Here is a 24,814-nt window from a genome sequence, read left to right on the forward strand (position 1 = left end):
AATTGCTCGTTGTTAACTTGAGAGGAGTTTCTCAGAGCTGTTTACTTTGGGAATACATAGGTCAATAATATACAGGTTGAGTCCACCAGTGGCAAGCTTGGCCTGTAGAAGTAATTGGCAAGACTTTACCCTGGGAACTTTTCTATGTATTGCACACTTAAAACTCATTCCCTTACATAGAGCTGAAATCAGTTAAGAAGTCTCATCAGTGGGAATCCTAGTGCAGGTCTACACAATGCAATCTAGATTTCTCTGCCACACACGCAGCTGAAAAGTACACAATTTCACATTCAAAAGTAAAATTTCAATAGTAATTCTAATAGAGTCTTACATAGGGAATGATCTGCAGCAAGGTTTCAATACAGAAGTGGCTGGATACCAGAAACATTCAGGAAACAAACCTTCCTATGTTTGGCTGAAAGTATGGAAGTAAGTCAATTTTTTTGGTAATTAAGACACGAAACAGTTTAGAGCAAGTTTGTGGGAACTAAGCTCAGATTTCAGTTTGGTACACTACAGCCCCTTTCTTCTGTGGATCTCCATACGGAAATACTTATTGCCATATAGGGAATGCAACAAAGGGTTTTCTAAACTGATTTCTTGGATTCTGGGATTTGCCTGTGAAGAGACAATAAGGAGACTATATGTTCTGGAGTTAAGGTGAATGACAGATCATCTTATTGAAAGATACAAAATTCTTACAGGGAGTAACAGGGTAAATAAAGGAAGAAAGTTTACTAGCTGGGAAGTCTAGAACCGAGAAGAGTCTCAAAAAGAAGAATTTGACCCGATAAAAGTTAGATAAGGGTAAATTTCTTCACTCAGGAAGTGAAATCTCTATTTCAGTGATCTCTGGAGGCCCAGTTTTGAAGTATCTTCAAGACAGAGGTTGATAAATATTTCTAGATCTCTAAACTTTAAGGGTGGCATGGTGGCTCAGTGGTTAGCACTGCTACCTCCCAGTGCCAGATTCCAGCACTGGGTGACTGTTTCTGTGGAGTTTGCACATTCTCCCCCTGTGTGCATATATTTCTGCCGGATGCTCCAGTTTCTTCTACAGTTCAAAGATCTGCATATGAGCTGGATTGAACATGCTAAATTGCCCCTTAGTGTCCAGGGATGGGCAACTAGATGGATTGCCATTGTAAATGTGGGGTTATGGGATAGGGAAGGGGACTGGGTGGAATGCCGTGAAGAGATTGCTGCAAACTGAATTGGTCAAGTCCATACTACAGGGATTCTGTGATTGTATATATTGAAGCTATCATGGGATATGGAGATAATATGGGAAAATGGCACCGAGACAAAGGTTGAATGGTGCTGCAGGTTAGATGGACCAAGTGGCCTAATTCTGCTCTAGATTTTTTTTATGCTTCTATGATTCTGATGAACCACATTTTCTGATCTGGATTTAATAGACTGTAAAGAAAAGATTTCACAAACAACGACCTACTTCTGCTCATTGTTAAACTGTACTCTGATGGAAATTTTTCCATGTATTGCACACTTAATACAATTCAATGCAGCATTGACCATGAATGAATCAGTAGTTAAGATAGTGATTCTCTGTGCAACTTGATTTTTGGGTTGGCAGGAAGAGGGGGATATTTTCAATAGTTTCAGTGCCTTTATTTCTATTTCAGTCTAAGAAGAAACCTTGGAAAGAACATTCAAAAATATAATTTTAATTTTAAAAAACGTAATGAACTGACTAGAGAAGCAGAATTTATTGTCCTTATGTGGGAGAAGCTACAGGGAGGTTTGAGAGAAGTGTTTAAAAATCTCAAAGGTTTAGATGGAGTAAACAAAGGCAAATTGTTTCTAATGCTAAATGGAGTGAGGTGTCAAACAGAGGACAGAGACTTAGGGTGCTTGGCAAAAGATTTTTTGAGGCAACAGGAGGAAAAATTACACGTAACAAGTGGTTAGGATTTGGAATGGACTGGCTACTAGATACAGAATCAATGATAGCCTTCAAAAGGAAACTGGAAAAATATGTAGAAAAAAAACTGCAGGGATATAGGAAAAGGCTGAAGAGTGGGATTCTTCTTTGAAACTCCTGATGAGCCGAACAGCCTCCTCTCTATGCTGTACTTTTCATTGATGATATATAATGGCTTAACTATATGTTGCTGACTAGATTTAATGCACAACAAGACTGCACTGTGCTACTCTATAGAAGCACAAGAGATAGCAATTTGCAAGAAATATTACTGCTCAACAAGCTGCAATAATTAACTGCACAGAGACATCAGGTAGCATTTCTGGGTCAATTCACTTGAGTTGATGCCACGCATGCTGTCAAACATGGTAACATGCATAAAAAGCTTACTGAATGGAGAACAACCACTTTCTCTGGCAAGCACAAATTACCTCGCTGACACCATGAGAGCAAGTAATTTTTCACAAAACGTTTACAGGCCAGAACAGATATAAAATGGCGTCCAACACCCCATAAGGTGAGACAGAATCCCACCTGAAAAAAAAGCCACTTTGGTGAGGTCATAGTCATAGAGCTGTACAGCATAGTAGCAGACCCCTCGGTCCAACTCATTCATGCCGACCACATATCCTAAATTAATCGAGTCCCATTTGCCAACATTTGGCCCATACCTCTCCAAACCCTTCCTATTCATATATCTATCCAGATGCATTTTAAATGCCAAAATTTGTACCAGCCTAAATCACTTTCTCTGGAAGTTCATTCCATTCACACACTACCCTCTGCGTGAAAAAGTTGCCCCATAGGTCCCTTTCAAATCTTTCCCTTCTCACCCTAAACCTATGCCCTCCAGTTTTAGACCCTCCATCCCATGCCCCTCATGATTTTATAAACCTCTAAAAGGGTCACCCCTCACCTCTGATGCTCTAGTGAAAATAGCCACAGCCTATTTAGCCTCTCCCTATAGCTCAAATTCTCCAACACTGACAACATTCTTGTAAATCTTTTCTGAATCCTTTCAAGTTTCACAACATCCTTCTTATTGTGGACTAGAATTGAATGTAGTGTTCCAAAAGTAGGCTAACCAATGTCCCGTACAGCCACAATATGACCCAATGCATTGATCATTAATGGCAAGCATATCAAATGCCTTCTTCACCATCCTGTCTACTTGAGACACCACTTTCAAGGTACTATGAACCAGCACTCCAAGGTTTCTTTGTTCAACAACACTCCCCAGAACCCTACCATTAACTGTATAAATCCTGCCCCGATTTGCATATTCAAATTATCTGAATTAAATTCCATCTTCCAACCCTCGACCCATTGATCCATCTGATCAAAATTCCGTTGTAGTCTGAGGTAACCTTCTTCGCTGTCCATAACATTTCCATTTTTGGTGTTATCTATAAACTTATTAACCATATCTTCTACGTTCACATCCAAATCATTTATATAAATGACAAAAAGCAGTGAACTCAGCACCGATCCTTGTGGCACATCGCTGGTCACATGCCTCCAGTCCGAAAAGCAACCCTCCACAACCTCCATTTGTTTTATACCTTCGAGCCAGTTCTATATCCAAATGGTTAATTCTCCTTGTATTCCATGCGATCTAACCTTGCTAACCAGTCTACCATGCAGAAAACTGTCAAATACTTTAAGTCCACATAGATCATGTCCACTGCTCTGCCCCCATCAATCCTCTTTGTTACTTCTTCAAAAATCTCAAGTAAGTTTATGCACACAGCCATGTTGACTATCTTTGCCTGCCCAACTGCACGTAAGTCCTGTCCCTCAGGATTCCCTCCAACAACTTGTCCACCACTGATGTCAGGCTCACCAGTCTATAATTCCCTGGCTTGTCCTTATCACCTTTCTTAAATAGTGACACCACATTAGCCAACTTCTGGCACCTCACCTGCGACTATTGATGATCCAAATATCTCAGCTAGGGGCCCAGTAATCACTTTCCTAGCTTCCCTCAGAGTTCTCGGGTACACCTGATCAGGTCTTGGGGATTTATCCACTTTTATGCTTTTTAAGATGTCCAACACCTCCTCCTCCTCTGTAATATGGACATTTTTCAAGATACCGCATTTATTTTCCAACATTTCATATCTTCCATATCCTTCTCCACAGTAAACGCAAATGCAAAATAATGGGGTGGCATAGTGGCTAGGGGTGGCACGGGTGGCTCAGTGGTTAGCACTGCTGCCTCACAGCACCAGGGTCCCAGGTTCGATTCCAGTCTCAGGCAACTGTCTGTGTGGAGTTTGCATATTCTCCCTGTGTCTGCGTGGGTTTCCTCCGGGTGTTCCGGTTTCCTCCCTTTGGATTCTCCTTAACCCGTTTTGCCAAAGCTATCTCATGTCCCTTTTTTATCCTGCTGATCCCACAAGGGATGAACTCAGATTTCTCCAGTTTCCTCATTTCCCCTCCCCCCACCTTGCTCAGTCAAATCCCCCGATCTCAGCACCGCCTTCCTAACCTGCAATCTTCTTCCTGACCTCTCTGCCCCCACCCCACTCCGGCCTATTACCCTCACCTTGACCTCCTTCCACCTATCGCATCTCCATCGCCCCTCCCCCAAGTCCCTCCTCCCTACCTTTTATCTTAGCCTGCTGGACACACTTTCCTCATACCTGAAGAAGGGCTTACGCCCGAAACGTCGAATCTCCTGTTCCTTGGATGCTGCCTGACCTGCTGCGCTCTTCCAGCAACAAATTTTCAGCCCTATCCTGCTGATCTCCCTCTTAAGTATATTCCTACTGCCTTTATACTCTTCTGGGGATTCACTGTCGATACCTGACATATGCTTCCTTTTTTTTGACCAAAGCCTCAACTTCTCTAGTCATCCAGCATTTCCTACACCTACCAGTCTTGCCCTGACAGGACCATAGCATCTCTGGACTCTACTTATCTTACTTTTGAAGGCTTCCCATTTTCTGGCCATCCCTTTACTTGCAAACATCCGACTCCAATCAACTTTTGAAAGTTCTTGACTAATATCTTCTAAATTAGACTTCCTCCACATTAGAACTTTAACTTTTAGATCCAGTCTATCGTTTTTTTAATGACTATTTTAAATCCAATAGAATTATGGTCACTGGTCCCAAAGGGGTCCCCACTGACACCTCAGTTACTTGCCCTACCTTAGTTCCCAAGAGTAAGTCAAATTTTGCACCTTCTCTAGTAGCCACATTAACATACAGAATAGGAAAACTTTCTTGTACACTCTTAACAACTCCTCTCCATCCAAGCCCTTAACACTATGGCTAGCCAGTAATATTAGAAATGATAGTAAAAGTTTCTTTCAATACATAAGAAACAAACGAGGCAAAAGTAGACATTGGGCCACTTCAAACTGATGCTGGAAGCCTAGTGATGGGAGATAAGGAAATAGCAGGAGAACTTAACAAGTACTTTGTGTCAGTCTTCAGAGTGGAAGACATCAGTAATATCCCAACAATTAAAGGGAGTCAGGGGGCTGAGCTGAGTATGGTTGCCATTACAAAAGAGAAAGTGCTAGAAAAGCTAAAAGGTCTTAAAATTGATAAATCTCCTGGTTCCGATGGGATATATCCTATAGTTCTGAGAGAGGTGGCTGAGGAAATAGTGGAAGCATTAGTTGAGATCTTTCAAAAGTCACTGGAGTCAGGGAAAGTCCCGAATGATTGGAAGATTGCTGTTGTAACACCCTTGTTCAAGAAAGGATCAAGACAAAAGATGGAAAATTAGCCTAACCTCAGTTATTGGTAAAACTCTAGAATCCATCATTAAGGATGAGGTTTCTAAATTCTTGGAAGAGCAGAGTCTGATTAGAACAAGTCAACATGGATTTAGTAAGGGGAGGTCATGTCTGACAAACCTGTTGGAATTCTTTGAAGAGGTCACAAGTAGGTTAGACCAGGGAAACCCAGTGGATGTGGTCTATCTAAACTTCCAAAAGGCCTTTGATAAGGTGCCACATGGGAGGCTGCTGAGCAAGGTGAGGGTCCATGGTATTCGAGGTGAGCTACTGGTATGGATTGAGGATTGGCTGTCTGACAGAAGGCAGAGAGTTGGGATAAAAGGTTCTTTTTCGGAATGGCAGCCGGTGACAAGCGGTGTCCCGCAGGGTTCAGTGTTGGGGCCGCAGCTGTTCACATTATATATTAATGATCTGGATGAAGGGATTGGGGGCATTCTAGCGAAGTTTGCCGATGATACGAAGTTAGGTGGACAGGCAAGTAGTACTGAGGAAATGGGGAGGCTGCAGAAGGATCTAGACAGTTTGGGAGAGTGGTCCAGGAAATGGCTGATGGAATTCAACATGAGCAAATGCGAGGTCTTGCACTTTGGAAAAAAGAATAAAAGTGTAGACTACTTTCTAAATGGTGAGAAAATTCGTAAAGCCAAAGTACAAAGGGATCTGGGAGTGTTAGTCGAGGATTCTCTAAAGGTAAACATGCAGGTTGAGTCCGTGATTAAGAAAGTGAATAGAATGTTGTCATTTATCTCAAGAGGGTTGGAATATAAAAGCACCGTTGTGCTACTGAGACTTTATAAAGCTCTGGTTAGGCCCCATTTGGAGTACTGTGTCCAGTTTTGGTCCCCACACCTCAGGAAGGACATACTGGCACTGGAGCGTGTCCAGTGGAGATTCACACGGATGATCCCTGGAATGGTAGGTCTACCATACGAGGAACGGCTGAGGATCCTGGGATTGTATTCATTGGAGTTTAGAAGATTAAGGGGAGATTTAATAGAAACTTACAAGATAATACATGACTTGGAACGGGTGGACGCTAGGAAATTGTTTCTGTTAGGCGAGGAGACTAGGACCCGTGGACACAGTCTTAAAATTAGAGGGGGTCAATTCAGAACAGAAATGCGGAGACATTTCTTCAGCCAGAGAGTGGTGGGCTTGTGGAATTCATTGCCGCAGAGTGCAGTGGAGGCCGGGACGCTAAATGTCTTCAAGGTAGAGATTGATAAATTCTTGATGTCACAAGGAATTCAGGGCTACGGGGAGAATGCTGGTAAGTGGAGTTGAAATGTCCATCAGCCATGATTGAATGGCGGAGTGGACTCAATTGGCCGAATGGCCTTACTTTCACTCCTATGTCTTATGGTCCCAGTCTACGTTTAGAAACTTAAAATCCCCTACCATAAACATCCTATCATTCTAACAGATAACTGGGACCTAGTTACAAATTTGTTTCTCAGTTTCCCACTGACTACTGGAGGGTCTACAATATAATCCTAATAAGGTGATCATCCCTTTCTTATTTTTCACTTTCACCCAAATAACTTCCCTATCCATATTTCAGGAATATCCTCCAGAAGTACAGCTGTTAAGGTTTCTCTCCTTTCTTGCACCCTTTCTCCCTCCCTTCCCACCCCCTCAACTTTCTATCCTTCCTTTGCATCTATAGTCTGTAACATTAAGCTGCTAGTCCTATCCATCTCTGAATCACATCTTTGCAACTACTATGATATACCAGTTCCATGTACCCAACCACGCACTAAGTTGATCTGCCTTATCTCTAAGGCCTCTTGCATTGAAATCAATTATGTTTAATTTATCAGTCCTGCTTTGTTCTCTACTTTATTGCTGCCTGGCTTGACTGTTTAACTTGTTCCTTTTCCCAACTGCACCAGACTCAACTGACCTCATGTGTACATCCTGCCCCTGCTTCCACTCCCCCCCCCCCACCCCGCCACCCATTCCTCCCCCCGCAGTGCAATCTGCCCTTCTTATATAGGCCACTTCTATCCCAGAAGAGATCCCAATGATCCAAAAATGTGAATCCTTCTCCCCTGCACCAGCTCCTCAGCCAATTACTTATCTACTCAATGCTCCTATTCCTACCCTCACTAGCTCGTGGCACTGGGAGTAATTTGGATATTACAACCCTGGAGAACCTACTTTTTAAATTCCTACCTAACTTGTGATGTTCTCTCCTCAGAATCTCATCCTCTTCATATGCCGCTAATTCCAACTGGTCCTTCCTTTTCAGAATATTCTGCAGCCTCTCCAAAATATCCTTGATTTTGGCATCGGGGAGGCAACACCATTCTGAGGTCTCGTGGTGCTGATGAAAAGTTCTTCGCAGGAAAACTATATCTCATCAGTAGCTGGTAGCTTCAAAACAGCATTGAAGAAAGCCAGTTGAACTAAAACAAAATCATTGAGTGATTCCAGGGAGGCCCTTGGACATTTTGCAAACAACTTCTCAAAAGCACCTCAGCAATAGGAAGATTTTGAATTTTTTTCCCAGTCAGGAAGCAATTATCCTTCAGAAGAAGAAAACTGTTGCACAAGATGGGTAAAGCAGCACACAGACAAAAAAATGTACAGGCAGCTACATCTTCCAGAAATACAAATATGATATTTCAATAACAGGCTGCTGCCTTACATTATAGGACATGTCTAACATAAAGACTGTTGGGGAGAATAAATTAAGGGTGTAGCTTTGTTATTGAAATCTCACAGTAAATCAGTTGAAGAGAAGCTTTTCAATTCCACCACATGTTCGTTCCTTGTTTGTTACATATACCTTCTATGTTTCCACAAGTACCTAGATCCTCAGGTGGCACACATCAAAAAAAAACCCTCAATCCTATCAAAATATCTATGTGAAGAGGTCACGGAGAGGAGTGTCAGTTGATTGCTTTTCTACAACACCTATTTCTCCTTTGAGGCAAATGCAAAGACAGAACACACAGGAGCGAGTAGGCCAGTAGGCCCACCTAACTTGCTCCACCATTTCATACAAATATGGATCATCTTTCAGCTAAATGTCACATACCTGGTCTCTTATTATACCTCATATTACTTTGAGGGTCTAGAAATCTATTCCTTTCTTTTTAAATATATCCAGTGACTTGGTCTCCACAGGTTTATGAGGTAGAGAATTCCACTAGTTAACCAACTTCCGAATGAATAAATTATTCATCTCACTCCGAAATGAAGTACCCATATCCTGACACTATAAACCCCTTGGTGTAGATACCCTATATACACAAGAAACAGTATCCTTAAATACTGTAATCCAACACTGTCAGAATTTTATACATTTCAATAAGGTTCCTTGCTCATTCTTCTAAACTTCAGGGAATATGACATATTTGATCTAATTTCTCCTCATTCAACATCCTGCCATCCCAGGAATTGGTGTGGTGAACTTTCGCTACACTCCCTATATATAAGTATATCCTATGTTATGCAAGACCACCAAAACTACCCACAATACTCCATGTTTGGTCTCAAGGACAGTGAGATGTAGTTTTAACTGTGATAAGACAAACTCCCATACTCAAACCCTCTTGCAATGAAGGCTAACATACCATGTGTTTTCCTAATTGTTTGCTGCATCTGCATGTATGCTCTCAGTGACTGAATTACAAGGACACCCAGATCCCATCATACATTAATATTTCCAATTTAATATGCTGCTATTCTGTTTTACCTACTTAGTTTCTGCCCTACATATGATATGTACATATCATCTTTAGCATAACAAAACAGCTATGGTGCTTCACAAAGACATTATAAAACAAATTTTGACATGAAGATCCATAAGAATGTATTAGGGCAGATGACAAAAGGTTTGCTTAAAGAGCCAGACCTCTTTAGCAAAGGCGGACAGTGAGGTTGACAAGGCAAAGGGCTTTAGGAAGGGAATGCCAGAGCTTAGGGCCTATGTAGTTTATATCACCATCGCAAAGTGAAATGAAAAACTGGAGATACTCAAGTGGTTAGAATTAGCAAATCATGGATATTTCAGGATGGTCACTGGGCTGGAAGAGATTACAAAACTGTGATTATGAAAGGATTTGGAAACAAAGATAAGAATTTTAAAACTATGGCATTGTTTCATCAAGAGCTCAGCACAACATTAATGGACAAATAGGATTTGGTGCAAGCAAGGAAACAGCAGCGTTTTCAATGTGGGAGGCTTGTCAGGATTGCATTGAAATAGTTCAGTCTACAGTAAATGAAGGCAAAATGAGAATACCAATTGCCAAGAGTTGAGGCAGAGGTGGAGGGACACAATGTTATAAAGGTGGGAATAAGAGGTTGCAATTTCAGCTTAGAGTAACATATGGTATTAAAAGTGCAAGCAGTGGGTTCAACCTTACATCAAATGCCATGGAGATGGATAAAGTCTGGCAACAAAACAGAATCTATGGTGTGACCGAAAACAACTGGATTCGGTCATTCTAATATTTAATGAAAGGAAATTTCTGTTTTAAGTAGTGCTCGATGCAGACGGTGGAGTCCGAAGAGATATGGTGAGGTAGTGCTGGGTTTCATCAGCGTACATGCAGAAACTAATACTTTGTCACTTTTGCTAATGTCACTGAGTGACAACATATAATTGAGAAATAGGAAGTGGTTGAGGATGGATTCTTCAGGGATCCCTGAGGAAATTGTGGGGGAACGGGAAGAGAAGCTATCAATGGCAATTCTCTGGTATGATTGGAGAGATAAGTGAACAAACGAGGCTAATATTGAGAAGACTGAGGAAGGATAGTTGCCTTTGTAACAGACACATGGGATGAGATTTGTGCTTTCATCAAAGCCATTTCAATACCCTGAAAGGATGGGATACCCAACTGCCCATGACATGATTTCCATGTTGTGAGAAGGAACTCAACGCATTGAGAAAGAAAAGCACAGAAATGGCACTCTTACATTTTAGCAGTTTTCCCACCTGAAGTTGGTCGGGATAAGAATGTGTTGGCAGAGGAAAAAAATCTTGAATTAATAGATTTTCCTGAAGTCAACCTCCTTCAATAGAAAATGAAGGCTAATCATGTCAAACTGCTAATTAGAGCATTGGTTCTCTACTAAGTACACTCCAGGTGGCACTTGTCATGGTGTTACCATGGCAACTTCACCGTGTTTGCACTGCAATTCCATTAGCCAAAAAAGATAATCAAAGAACAGGAATTATTTTCTCCAGCAACATTCAAAACAGAGGCAGAAGTTTTCTACATTCAAAATAAATGAATAAATACAGGCAGTATTTGCCAGAGAAATGATTATTCTGACAGAAAACATGGGATTTACTACAAGGTGCCTGATAGACAAACAGATTGAGATGTTTCAACATTACAAGGATGGGCACACTGAACAATCAGAACTGTACTGTACAACATTGGAACCTCTTCCTTCTTGAAGAGAGGATTGCTGCTGCCACGAATATAGTGTACAATTACCTGCATCCATGTCTGCAAAGAATGGAACAGCCAGTCATCAGTAACAATATGACTGAAGGCACACATTTACTGCTCCTAAATTGCCTAGTGTATGCCAGTAAGCCAAACACAACTGCACAGACAGTGCTTCTTTTTAACTTAATCCCCCTGGATCATTTGTGCATGACCTATTTTGTACAAGCGTGCACATCTAAACGTCTTAACCTGAATATATAAATTAGAAGCCTGAGGTTGCTTCCCGTTCAGTCATTTGGTTGGCAAACTGCAACATTCTTATTTTACTAACATTAATCCATCAAAGTGTGATATGAGCATGGTTTGAAAGCAGTTCAAACTTAGGAGTGGTTTGAGAGTTTCAAATGCAGGAAATAAAATCAGTAAAGTGGATTTCAATCATACAAATACAGTTTTATTTACAATGTGTTACTTGGGAAATAAGGCTGAAGCAGATAATTCTTGACTGTGTATTAAGAGATTTTTGGGCTCTACAAGTTGCTGCAGCTGGTGAAAAGATGTGGTTAAATTAAATAGAGGTGTCAAACTCCAATTCTGAGCTATGTCAAACCAGTGGAATACAGGCTGCTCCAACAGCTTTCAATGCCCTACAGCAGGCAGTAATTGGATAGGTTAGGATGCCACAGCATGCCCATTTGACCTGCAGCAAATTCTGTGGGGAAAGACAATTAAGTGCTGTAAAAGCAATCAAACTCTGAAGAGGAGCAAAGAAGTGCATTTGTGTGGAGGTACATGGGCATACACTGTTTGGACTCATTCCTGAATATTGGCTATTAGAGTGAGAAATATGGAATCACATTAGAGCAAATGATTAACACCATGAAGGGATATGAAATAAAGCTCAAAAAAAATGAGGAACTAAGTGGAATCACTTGCCTACTCTCACAACTCCAATAAGTACTCACAGACCAACAGAGAGCAGCCAAGCTTTTATGAATACAACGCTTTAAAATGGCTTTTGGAAGTAGGAAAACATAGCTTCACAGAGAAAATACACCTCTCCACACAAATGCACCATTAAAATGGGTGAGCTATTTTAAATCCTGCATTAAATTTAAGACCCTCCTATTCATTATCACAGACTATTTAAATTATTAGTATATTGAGATAAAATTAGCAAGCTGGTTTGTAAATTTCAGATTGCTCTTGTTTAAGCAACGCAATGCTTAACTGTTAAACTGGGTAGATTTTGATGATCAATGTTAACAGAATGACTGTCTGGGAAGCAAAATGAACCTGGAGATAGTCTGTTAGCTTTTGTTACTTTGGAAAACAGTCGGTTTAACCTTTAATAGTTAATAAACTGTTCCAAGGTAATTTCAGTAGAACAAAGCAAACATGTTTTTAGAAAGATGCATGTTGATAAGAGAAAAAGACAAAAAAATTTGAAAGCAGCTGTGGTAGAAATTTAGCCCTTTTTGACAGCACACACTAACCAATAAAGAGAGGCAATTACATAATTATAAAGCAGTCTGTAAACAGATAGAGACACAAGAATTGCAGATATATTCAAAGCACACCACGATTTAGGGGGAGGAAGTAGGAAACAACTAAGGATCATATTAAAATATATTACCAAATTACTTTCATTCCAGAAGTATGAATCACAAAATATCCCATGCATTATTCTGGGTATAAAGACCAAATATAAACCACAATGCAGTTAAAAGCTTTCAGTGGTAGGTGTGAGGGACGGAGAGGATGACAGCTAATGCAAGACAAAGGTGAAAAGTAACCTCCATCAGTACATCTTATCCCATTAATATTTTTCTCTTTTTAACCTTAAATTATAGATCTGCTCATTTTAACAGACTGGGTGCTCAGGGAACATGGAGAATATCATGAGCAACATGTATAATATTCAGAAATGACATTCTAAAGTCATCATTGGAAATTTCAAAATATAAAATCTATAGAGGAACACATGTCCCACAGTTGTGATTAAATCAGTCAAGATGGGTCCTACAACTGCCAGAGTACTGGGCAGAAAAATGCTGTTTCCAGACAATTATGAAGTACGTTTATTTAAAATGAAGCTCAAGATTTAATAAACATCTCCTATGGTAATCAATAATTGAGTGATGTGTTTCTCATCCTGTAACTCAGTGGCTGTTGTTACATAGCAACATAGGGGCTAGTTCACACAGCCTTCACTCAATCAGTCATTCTTTATGTCAGGGTATTCCACACAAAAAACATTAAAACTAAGGCTTTCGCCACAAAGGCACTTTGGCAGATAGTCGTCTGGAGTGGGAAATTTGGCAAGATTTCCTGAGACATCAAGATTCACTGCAGTACCAAGGGTGAACCATTCCATAGGAGATTAGATAACTCAGCATGGGAAAGCTTTGAGACTTGGAACTATCACAGCACACACTGTGATGCATCTAGCTACTGAATAGTAATGAGTACAATTCCATGGACTATTATCGCAGCACGATCCGTACAATTTGAGGGATTTCAGTCAACTAAGTACGATCTGTACAAATTGGGCCAAGAATCAGCTAGCTGGCCTTTATTCATTAGGCAAAGACGTGGTGATTTTACCTGTGTGCTAAATCTGAGCAGCTCTATTTAACATTACCTGTATATTAAACTTGCAATAATTAGTCTGTATGGCTGCATCTCGACTGAACAAAAGAAAGGCCAAAAAAGTATCTTCAATTGATCTCTAAGTCTAAACCGAAACAACTCAATAAAATGAAACTGCTCTTTGCTTACCCTCAGGTGATTCTTCCTGGACGTACGTTCCTGTCAGATATCGATGGACCAAGGCAGATTTGCCACTGGCTAAATTACCGACAATTCCCTGAAAGACAAGATTCAGTGTCAATGAGATATCTTTCTACTTCAGGGACAGTTTGGAACGTTATAGCCTCAGGTTGTGTCTCACCATTGTGGATATTATACAAAACATAAAACCAGTTTATGTGGAATTCCAGTTGGAATACTCATATCCATTAGCTTCATGACTTCACTTTGAAGGAGAGGTTACAACCTCTAACAATAATTAAATAATTAAACATCTCTGGAACTTAGCTTAGGAAAATTCAACAAACCACTTTAAATGGTTATCTCAGCTTCTAGTACAGCAACAATTGAACATCTCAATGTAATCTGATATTCAATTGATTCTGTACCTTCCCAATTGCAATAACAGTTTTACAGATAACACAGCAATTTCTGCAAGGCTATAAACAAAATCCTTAAAATTCTGCACACGAAAAGTATTTAGATCGATATGCAGTGAGGCTGCCAAGGGTTTTTTAAGGGTTAATTTCTAAATGTGCTCTGTCTTCAGCTTATGCAACCTACTTTACAAAAAACTGCAGCCCAATTCATTCAAGTCCTCGCTTGATCATCAAGTCTAAAAAGAAACAAACATGTCTAGATTTTCCAGGAAGCCTCATTTCAAAACAGTGCAGTGCATGTGCTGTACAGACCACAAACTGGTCAAAGAAAGAAATCCAATGTCAAGGGAAAACAACCTTATTACTGTATGAGAGCAAAGTGCTGACTGATTGGCACATGGACTTCGAATGTTATAGGCATTGTCATGTAAAAAGGAACCAGTTATAGGATGACCGACAGCTAACTGTAAATCTTTGCTTCAAATTTAAACCAGTCAAGTTAAATGCAATTGATCAAGGTCTTACTATGGGAAATGTCCCAGCGAATAACTGTAATTGTGATTGTGTTTATTGAAATAGGTGTCCTGAATTGTATATTCTTCCTGACTACAAAGAAAAAAACACTATGTATTGATATTTACAGCTTTGTTAATGTACACACACAAGACTGATTGGCAATCTTAAACTGGCTCAGCATAATTCTTTTCACACAGGATTATCCAGCAACTGCTTTCCAATTACAGAATCACACCTGATATTAGACAATATTGTAAGATTTACAAATGTAGACTGGCTGGGGATGGTTAGTAACTTGCATATTGGGAACTGTTGAAGGGATATATTGCTTTATACAATCCAAGATTGTTAGATGTCTGTGCTGCAGCTGATTTTGAGCAAGTTTTTCACTTATATCATGAATTTTGAAGAGACCATATAAGCCTTCCATTTTGATAACATTCTTTTTTGACATTGCTAGCCCATTCAATGAAGTGTAGTTACATCTATATTGCAGGACTCTATGATAGTGATCTGTATCTGCTGCTGTTTTGTGAATCAGTTTTCTTTGAACCTATGAACTTAGCAACTTGCGCAGTTAAGTTCCTTTCAACATCATCATGTAGGCCAAACCAATGGTGTTGCCATGGGATTTCCACTGGGCCAACTATCTCAAATATCTTTGTTGGGTTCTGTGAAGAATGTGTTTTTGAAGAAATGGTACCTAGCCTCCGATTCCTTGCATATTTTCAAAAGTAGAAGGTATGTCTATTTTATTGAATCTGCAGCTAAACGTAACCCCTTTCATTAATGCCCTGGTTGAGAAATTGGCCAAGGGTTGTCTAGTCTTCAAAAGCTACCTTCCCGGTTTAGATTAGATTTCCTACAATGTGGAAACAGGCCCTTTGGCCCAACCAGTCCACAATGACCCTCCGAAGAGTAACCCACCCAGACCCATTTCCCCTCTGACTAACTCACTTAACACTATGGCCAATTCACCTGACTTGCACATCTTTGGACTGTGGGAGGAAACCAGAGCACCCGGAGGAAACCCACACAGACACAGAGAGAATGTGCAAACTCCACACAGTCACCCGAGGTTGTAATCAAACCTGGGACCCTGGTGCTGTGAGGCAGCAGTGCTAACCACTGTGCCACCGGGTCTCCCCTGGTGGGCATTGGGATTTCTGCAGTTCCATGCTCTCTAAAATTAGCTTTGTTGGCAACCTTATAAGTAGGGCCCAGGAAACATCAATTTTGCAAACTTTCTGCTGAAATAGGGTGCATCAAATACTTAGGTGCAGTACTGTCAGAGGTGCTGCCTTTCGGATGAGATGTTGAATGCAGTCCGCAAGTCTGTACTGAAGATTCCATGGCAACGACTTTGAAGAAAAGCAGGCAATTTCTCCTCAGTATCCTACCCAATACATATACCCTCAAACAACATCACAGAAACAAAATATCTGGGTCACTGTCTCATTGTTATTTGTGGGACCTACCTGTGAGAAAATGAACTATGACATTTCCCACATTACAACAATAACTTTGTTGACTGAAAATTGTTTTTAGACTTAAAGGGGTCGGGGAAGGTATTCTATAAAAGCAAGCTTCCTTTCAATTTCTTTATTTTAAAATTTGATTCCTAACATGCTTCTCTAACACTTTACTGAAAGTTCAAAACATGTACAGAGTACTGTGGCTCCAATGCTCTTCATGACTCAGCTTTAATGAATCCCACGGCTGTTAAAGGTGAAGAAAGAGGGCGAGTAACAGCAAAGAGGCCCACAATCAGCAGAGACCAACAAATTGAACAGAATCGCAGGTGGCCCTTTATACATTGTCCTAGTAGGAATATAGTAGTACCCTTAAAGCAATTCTACTGAATTGTAATAGCATTAGTGCCATGTAACTGCAGGAGATTTATCCCTGCCCCCTACCCAATTTCTTTTTCTCTTATTCTTTGATCCCTTATGACCATTCTCAATCCAAGACCAAAAGGAACAGGGATTGGAGCTGTCTTGTATTCTCATTCTGCCATTAGTTGCTTCTGGGAGGTATATTCAAGAAACCTAGCAATGCCAAAGAGTACAGCTACACTCTCACTTTCTGGCTAATCATTCTATCAAGCTAGATTAAAATATACAGGATTCAACCGTAAACTGTAACAGGCCAACATGATCTACACTATTTTATTAAAAAGTGCACACCAAAAATTTCAGCTACAGATGAGACACAAAATGTTGCCTCATTAAGCAACTTCCAGCCATCACAGATTTATTCAACAAGATTTTCTTTCCGATTTCCTCTCCAGCAGAACACTACTCTACTGCACAATTGAACTACTTAGACATCAGCTGATACAAGAGGACATCGTTCAATTCTTGAGTTTTTCCACAGCAGGATCTGCCTCTTGTGTGTGACAGGGTTCATTACTGAGCCAATAGTGGCAGGAGGTTGGATGATGGGCTGCTTTATCAGCCTGGATTCATGCATGAAACCTTGGATTTTCTCTCATTTTTGTTCATCAGCATCTTAGTTCCATAATTTGTAAAGGCTGTGGAAAGCCTGCAATGTTCTACTTACCCTTTTTCCCCCTCCAGTTTAGTAGTCCCTTTTAATTATCCTTTCATTTCAATTTTCATTTGCATATCATCCTTCCTTTGCTGCATGTTTGCACTGCTTCTGTCCAAATCCTTATGATTTGAAGCACAAAATCAAATCCAACTCCTCCAGTTTTGCTATAATTTCTTTTGTTCAACAATTGCAGCACCAAAAATATATTTTTGAAGCTCTCATTTCAGTATAGAAATTATGATTCCTCCCTTTAAATCAAATTCTTCTATCTCTAACTTGTAGCTACCAGCTAAACATTTGAGCATTACTACATTTTAGTATTTTAAACAAGGAATGCAAGTAAAAATGTTCTCTTTTCAAAGAAAAACACGATTTAGGCTTTAGCACTTCCAAGGAGCTTACAGTCAGAGCAATATTCTGCTTTCCTGTTGTTACGATACTGGGTAAATCCTTCTGCTAATTTAAATCAACCACACAGAAAAGTCCACTTCACGCCATAATCTGTTAAATTTCAAGAGGCAAAGAACTATCCCAGATATCACTATTTAAAGTAAAATTTAAAGTAAAGTAAATTTATTCTTTAAGTCCAACAGAGAACATTTAAGCAAAACTATTTACAACTCCTTTCTCATAAACCTATCTGGTAGATGTTGAGTTTCTTTGAGAAGTAATCCCATCATCATCTCTCTGTAACAGTACAGGTCCAACTCCTACGTCACTAGCATCGATGGCAACTTTGAAGGTTTTGAAACGTTGGTGTAGCTAAAATTGGTGTGGTGGTTAACATTGCTTTTAAAATCTCAAATGGCATTGTTCTGTCCACCGAAACTTTGTGTTCCTTTTCAGCAATATCGGTTAACGGTGCCACTACACTGAAGAAGTTTGAAACAAACTTCCGATAGAATCTGCTGAGCCCCAAGAATCTTTGATGGCTTTCGTCTTTACGTTCCCTGGCATCAACCTTCTATGACCAATGTTGTGTCTCAAGAATGTTACCTCTGCTTTTGCAAATTCAGTTTTGTTTAAGTTTATTACCAGTTTTGCTTCTCATAGGTGTTCAAACAGCTCTACCAACTGTACCATGTGATCCTTCCAGGACTTATTAAAGATCACCACATTGTCTAAATACACTGCACTGTTTGTTAACTCAGCCACAATTCTGTTCATGAGCCTTGGGAATGTGGGGGTGTGTTCTTCATTCCAAAGGGCATCACTTTGAATTGATATAGCCCATTTGGGGTTACAATCATAGAAGTGTATTTCGCCGTCTCTAATAAAGGTACCTGCCAATAACTATGCAGTAAGTCTAACTTGGTGATGTAACCGGCTTGTCCAACTTGCTCTATACAGTCCTCCAATCTCAGTATTGGATGTGAGTCCAATTTTGTAATGGCACTGACCTTCCAACAATCCACGCAAAATCATTGAGTCCGTCCGGTTTGGGAACTAAGATGATTGGCGAACTCTACTCGCTCTGGCTCGGTTCGATGATAACCTTGTCGAGCACAGCCTCCACTCCCTCTAGACCTGTCTGGCTTTGCAAGGATTAAGCCGATAGGGGTGTTAATTTATCGGAACAGTATTCCCTATATCTATCTCATGTACATAGTATTAGTCCTCCCCATCTGATTCTTAGATATGTCTTCATTCTGCAGTAACAAACCTTTCAAATGTGCTCTTTGCTCCTGAGACAGATAGTTTACTGACCTATCCCACTCCTCAAGGACTTCATTTTTTAAAACATATTTTGAGGCATATCAAAATCCACAACATCTGAACTCTGCAGGGCAGTAACTAACACCTGATAGTGTTTTTCTACTTGGCATCTTTACCAGACAGTTCAGCTGACCTGATTTTTTTTTCTCAATTTGATAGGGACCACTAAACCTGGCTTTGAAGGGATCTCATTTCACTGGTAACAGTACTAACACGTCATCCCTTCAGGAAAACAGCTGAGGCTCAGAGCTTTTATCGGACACCTGCCTCATTCTATGCTGTGCCCTCTTTAGGTGCTGTTTAGCTAACTCACCTATTCAATTTAATGTCTCCCTCTCCTCCAACACACAATCTAAGTTTGGGATCTCTAACATTGGTCCTGTCAATTTCCCTTTAACTAATTTCAAAGGGCCTCTCACTTCATGACCAAATAGTAACTCAAATGGAGTAAACCGAGTAGATTCATTTGGGGCACCCTAATGGCAAACAATACGAATGGGATATCTTTATTCCAATCATTCGGGTAATCCTGACAGTATGCTGTCAACATGGACTTCAAGGTCTAATGCCACCTTTCTAAAGCTCCCTGGGATTCAGGATGATACACACTGGATTTAAAATGCTGTATACCTAAGCTATCCATGACCTCCTTAAAAGGAGGTCTAGCAGTAAAATTAGACCCTTGGTCTGACTGAATCTCTCTGGGTAGTCCATATAGTGTGAAGAAAGCTACTAAATCCTCAACCACCCTTTTTGCCTTCATACTCTGGAATGGAATTGCTTCCAGAAATCTGGTAGACATATCCATTACGATGAACAAGTACTTGTTCCCAGTACTCGGGAGGGGATCTACATAATCAACTATAATCCGCATGCAAGGTTCTTTGAATGCGGAAATTGGCAACAAAGGTGCTGGTTTTATTACTGCCTGTGGCTTACCTATCATTTGGCACGTATGACAGCATGGCAAAAGTTCACATCCTTCTGCATTCCAGACCAATAAAAATGTTTTTGTACCTTTGCCTGAGTCTTATGTACACATAAGTGACCTCCTACACATAGGTTATGTGCTACACATAATACTTCCTGTCTATATGCTACCGGCAACACAATCTGGTGCACTTCAGCCCATTTCTCCTTGGCACTAACCTGCCGTGGTCTTCATTTTCATCTCAAAATTCTACCTTTCAGATAATAACCCTCAAGAATATTGTCTGCCTCCTTTTCGGAGTACGCATTCACCTATATATCTTCTATCATCTTGTCTTTCTGTTGCAAGTCCCTTAGCCATTCAGGACTAAACAATTCTGCCTGACCTTCTGCCTCTTCAGGTTTTTCCTGCACCATTATGTCAAACAAGGTTTCCGCTAACTCAACCTCAACTCCTTCATCTTTCTCTTCAATTCTTTGCTTCATGAAGTGACTTAGGATAGTGGGATCTTGTTACTACATAGTCTGGGAAAATACCAGGATATTTTTCTTTTAACTCCTCAGTTTCTTGATCTGCACAACAAGGGGTGTCACACCCACTTTGGACCCTGTTAAATCATTCTCAAGAACAAACTGGATTACTGGAACTGACTGTCAATCACTCCTACTGTTACTTCCCCAGTCTTAAGTTGGTATCCAACCTGACCTTACATAGGGGTACACTAAATTTCTGTCCATCAATCCCACAAATTACCACACTCTCCGGTAACGGATGAGAAAGCAAACAAATTTGCTCATCTCTTACTTTTAGAGACTGGTTAGATCCTGTATCTCTCAAATTTATAATTTCTTGCCTTTCTCCCCCTGTTTTTTCTGAGGAAACTTTACCCTCACAGGCAAATTCTTTATAGAGATCAGGCACTAACTCCTTACCCAGCCCTCGCCTCGGCTGTGCACACTCCTACTGCTCCTTGGTTTTCTTGGGGTTTCCTTTACTATTTTCACTAATGCCATTGGCTTAGCTTCTTTGACCCTATCTTTAATCACAATGTCTTCCTTTAATGACCTGCACTGTGACTTCACTTTTCCCACTTTACCACAGTGGAAACATCTGATGCCTTTCACCTCCTTTCCACCCTCTTTGGCTTCTTTTATAACTTGTGCTAAAACACTTACCAGTGTTCTCTACTCTGTGGGATTTCCCCTTCTCCCAACTTCTATCCCTCACAGGATGAAATTCTTGCTGGAAGCTTGTCATAGGCATCAACGTGTATTCATCTGGTAACTCTGCTGCTCTTCTCACTTCCTGAACTCTGTCCATCCACATGAATTCTTATCATCTCTGGAAGTGAGTTTTTAAACTCCTCCATCAGAATACCCTCTCTTAGAGCCTCATGGGTCTTATTTGTAAGGCCCGCATCCATCCATCAAAACAACTATGTTTACTTCTTTCAAACTCAACATGAGTCTGACCTGGTTCATTCTTTATGTTTCTGAACCGCTGTCTGTACGCTTCTGGTACCAATTCATAAGCACTTACAAAAGCCTGTTTGACATCTACGTAATCTCTTGACACCTCATCTGACAGTGCGACAAATACCTCACTAGCTCTGCTGACCAGTTTAGGCTGAACTAGCATTAGCCATAAATCCTCGGACCACCCCATCTGTCTAGCTAATGTTTTCAAATGAAACAAAGAGGGCTTTGATATCTTTCTCATGAAATGTTGCAGAGTTTTGACATATTTGTATATATCACTATCTTCTCTTTTAATCTCCATCCTGTTAACTTAACTTTGCTGACTAAGTCACAGCTCAAGTTCAAATTCTCTCTCTTTTTGCTCAGCTAAGAACCTTCTTTCTTTTTCTCTCGCCCTTTCTTCTCTCTCTCTCCCTTTCTTTTCTCTCTTTGCTCAGCTCAGAACCTTCTCTCACTCTCCTTTTCCTCTCTCCCTTTGTTTATCTTCTAACTCCATTTTCCTCAATTGTAATTTAATCTTTTCTAACTCTACTCCACTCGTCTGTTTCTCTGACACATCGAGGTGTTTGAGGAATTCCCTTACAATTTCAGCTTTACTTTTATCCTTTGTTAAACCCAATTCTAACCGGTTTGCTAATTCTAAGAGTATGGTCTTTTCTTTCTAAACTTTCTTGGCAAATTTGGGAATCATCTTCAAACCCCGAAACCTCTCTAGCAATTCTAACAGTCATTTCTCTCACTTTTAATTTAACCAACCACAAGTAACTTAAATTAACCAAATTCTCTCACCTATTTACAGATTTAGGACACTAACTGGCAAGTGTTTGAAAATACTGGGCTTTTGTCGTACCCCGAATCTATTTGAATCTGTCCAAATCTCAGACTGGATCTGTCAAAACCTGTTCAAATCCCAGACAAGCCCCCAAACTGTTATGACATGGGGTAAACCCCTCTACTAATTTAAACCAGCCACACAGAAAAGTTCACTTTGCGCCATAATCTGTTAAACTTCAAGAGGCAAAGAACTATCCCAGATATCATTATTTAAAGCAAAAATTAACAATTTTATTCTTCAAGTCCAACAGAGAACATTTAAATAAAACTATTTACAACTCCTTTCTCTTAAACTTATCTTTTACCTCCCACTCTACAATACTTGTCAGATAAAAAAAAATTAAGATTTAGAAAAATTAATGACGTTTCAAAAGCAGCCAGCTTTGTCGATTCTCCTTTGTAGATTTTCCTCTGTATTTTCCTGGGTTGTCTTTTCTTTGGTCTTATGGATAGGTACCTTTCAGAGAGCTATTCGGTTAGCAGCCTGTACTTGTTGGTGCTTTTTGTTGTTCTCCCCAAAACTGTTCAAAATGTCCAGTTTTATACCACCAAAACATTGGATCATTTCATTAGTTTTAGATTAGATTCCCTACAGTATGGAAACAGGCCCTTCAGCCCAACAAGTTCACACCGACCCTCCGAAAAGTAACCCACCAAGACCCATTGCCCTCTGATGAGCGCTCCTAATACAATGGGCAATTTAGCATGGCCTAAACTGCGCATCTTTGGACTGTGGGTGGAAACCAGAGCACCCGGAGGAAATTCACGCAGACTCGGGGAGAATGTGCAAACTCCACACAGATAGTTGCCCGAGGCTGTAATCAAACCTGGGTCCCCAGTGCTGTGAGACAGCAGTGCTAACCACTGAGCCACCGTGCGATTGTTCACCCACTAATAGGGATGTAGACCGTTGTGAGACAGGTTAGTTTTACCCTACTGATGTTGTGTTGTTGCAGTAGTAATCCTGCTCAGTACAGGAGGAAGCGCAGATTCAGACATTTGGTGTATGTGCTTGGCTGAGGAGCCAATGGTGCAAAGCTACCATCTGTGGGATTATCATTCCAAACAGTAAAACTCAAATTTGATTAGATTTTGGTATCTGGGGCATAATATAAACTGATTGGCTGAATTTGAATTTGTTTTTGTTCCATGGCAACACAACTCCAACTTTTTGTTTCAACCAAATGTGACATTTTTAAATTGTTCAGCACACTCTGTGCTTTCAGTTAGTCCTCGCCAGCTTTTTCTCTCTCTCAAAGGTACAGTACACACCTACATCTTCATAACACCGTTGAAATGAAGAATCAAGGCAGATTGCTGAGAATAAAAGAAAATTCATACAATTTATAATTTGCATAAATTATATTTGTATCATACTTTCCATGACCATAGGATGTCTCAAAGTGCTTTACAGTTAATGAAAATTATTTTGACATGTATCATTGTTTTGAAGGAAATGCTTCATCTGATTTGCACAAAGCTTGCTCCTATGAACAACAACTTAATAAAAATCAGATAATCTGTTTTTATGAGACATTGATTGAAGGTTAAATATTGACCAGGACACTAGGGATTGCCATCCAGGTCTTCTTCAAAATATTGCCTTTGGATCAGTTACCTCTGAGAGGTCAGCGCTCCCTTAGGCGTTGTTTGCTTATGTCCTGAAGAGGGATTTGAACCCAAAGTCTTATGTCTCATAGTTGGTTGACATTAAGATACAAATTAATTACAAGCCCAGATTAACCATTAAATCAGTGAATATCTATTCTATTCCTGAATCTGATCATCACTTGCATTGCCAGATTTGTTCATGCAGTATTTTAAAAGGAATAATGTCCCTTCAAACATTTAAGTGTCAAGGGCCAGGAGAATGGATTAAATAAAAAGATTGCAAAAGTGCCAGCTATATGAAGTGTTACAAATCACTAAGCCAAGGAATTGTGCCAAGTACATCAGCATTGTGAACTCACCTGTTGTTTTAGCTGCTGGTTAAACTGAAGCACATTTGATACAAAAGACTGAAATTCGACAAGTCAATATTGCAGTAAGCAAGAACACTGAAATTTACAGGATTGACGTTTCAGAATTTGTAATGTAAGAACAGAATCTCCAATTATAATACACTACTGATAAGAGTGAGCCTTAGCACGTTCAGCAATTCAACATCTCTTTAAAGTAGACTGATCCTGTTTGAAACATTAATCAAAACATTGCTAAGTCCAAAAGATTATGGGCATAGACAGGAAGGAGGATGATTTTTAGTGAAGTAAGAATGGTATTTAGCCAAAATCTTCACTGAAATGATTCAAACAGACAACAAGACCAGGAAGATCTGAATCTGAGACTTGAGAAGAAAAGGGAGATGCTAGTGCAGTGGCATAGCCACTGGGTGTGTAATTTAGAACTCCAGGCCAATGTTCTAGGGACATGAGTTCAAAATCCACCTGGGTAGATGGTGAAATTTGAAGTCAATAAAAGAAAATCT

At 40.1% G+C, this 24,814-nt stretch overlaps 1 protein-coding gene across 4 annotated transcripts in view; it reads right to left on the minus strand.

Moving 5' to 3' along the window:
• agap1 (ArfGAP with GTPase domain, ankyrin repeat and PH domain 1) overlaps positions 1–24,814 on the minus strand; it is a 788,284-nt gene that overhangs the window by 363,884 nt on the left and 399,586 nt on the right. For all 4 annotated transcript variants that reach the window (XM_060827602.1, XM_060827601.1, XM_060827600.1 and 1 more), the window contains exon 3: positions 13,892–13,979. In XM_060827602.1, the coding sequence (XP_060683585.1) occupies positions 13,892–13,979 (88 nt within the window). The remainder of the gene's footprint in view (positions 1–13,891; positions 13,980–24,814) is intronic.

Source organism: Hemiscyllium ocellatum, chromosome 7 (genome assembly GCF_020745735.1).
Source record: "Hemiscyllium ocellatum isolate sHemOce1 chromosome 7, sHemOce1.pat.X.cur, whole genome shotgun sequence".
Classification (NCBI taxonomy): Eukaryota; Metazoa; Chordata; class Chondrichthyes; order Orectolobiformes; family Hemiscylliidae; genus Hemiscyllium; species Hemiscyllium ocellatum.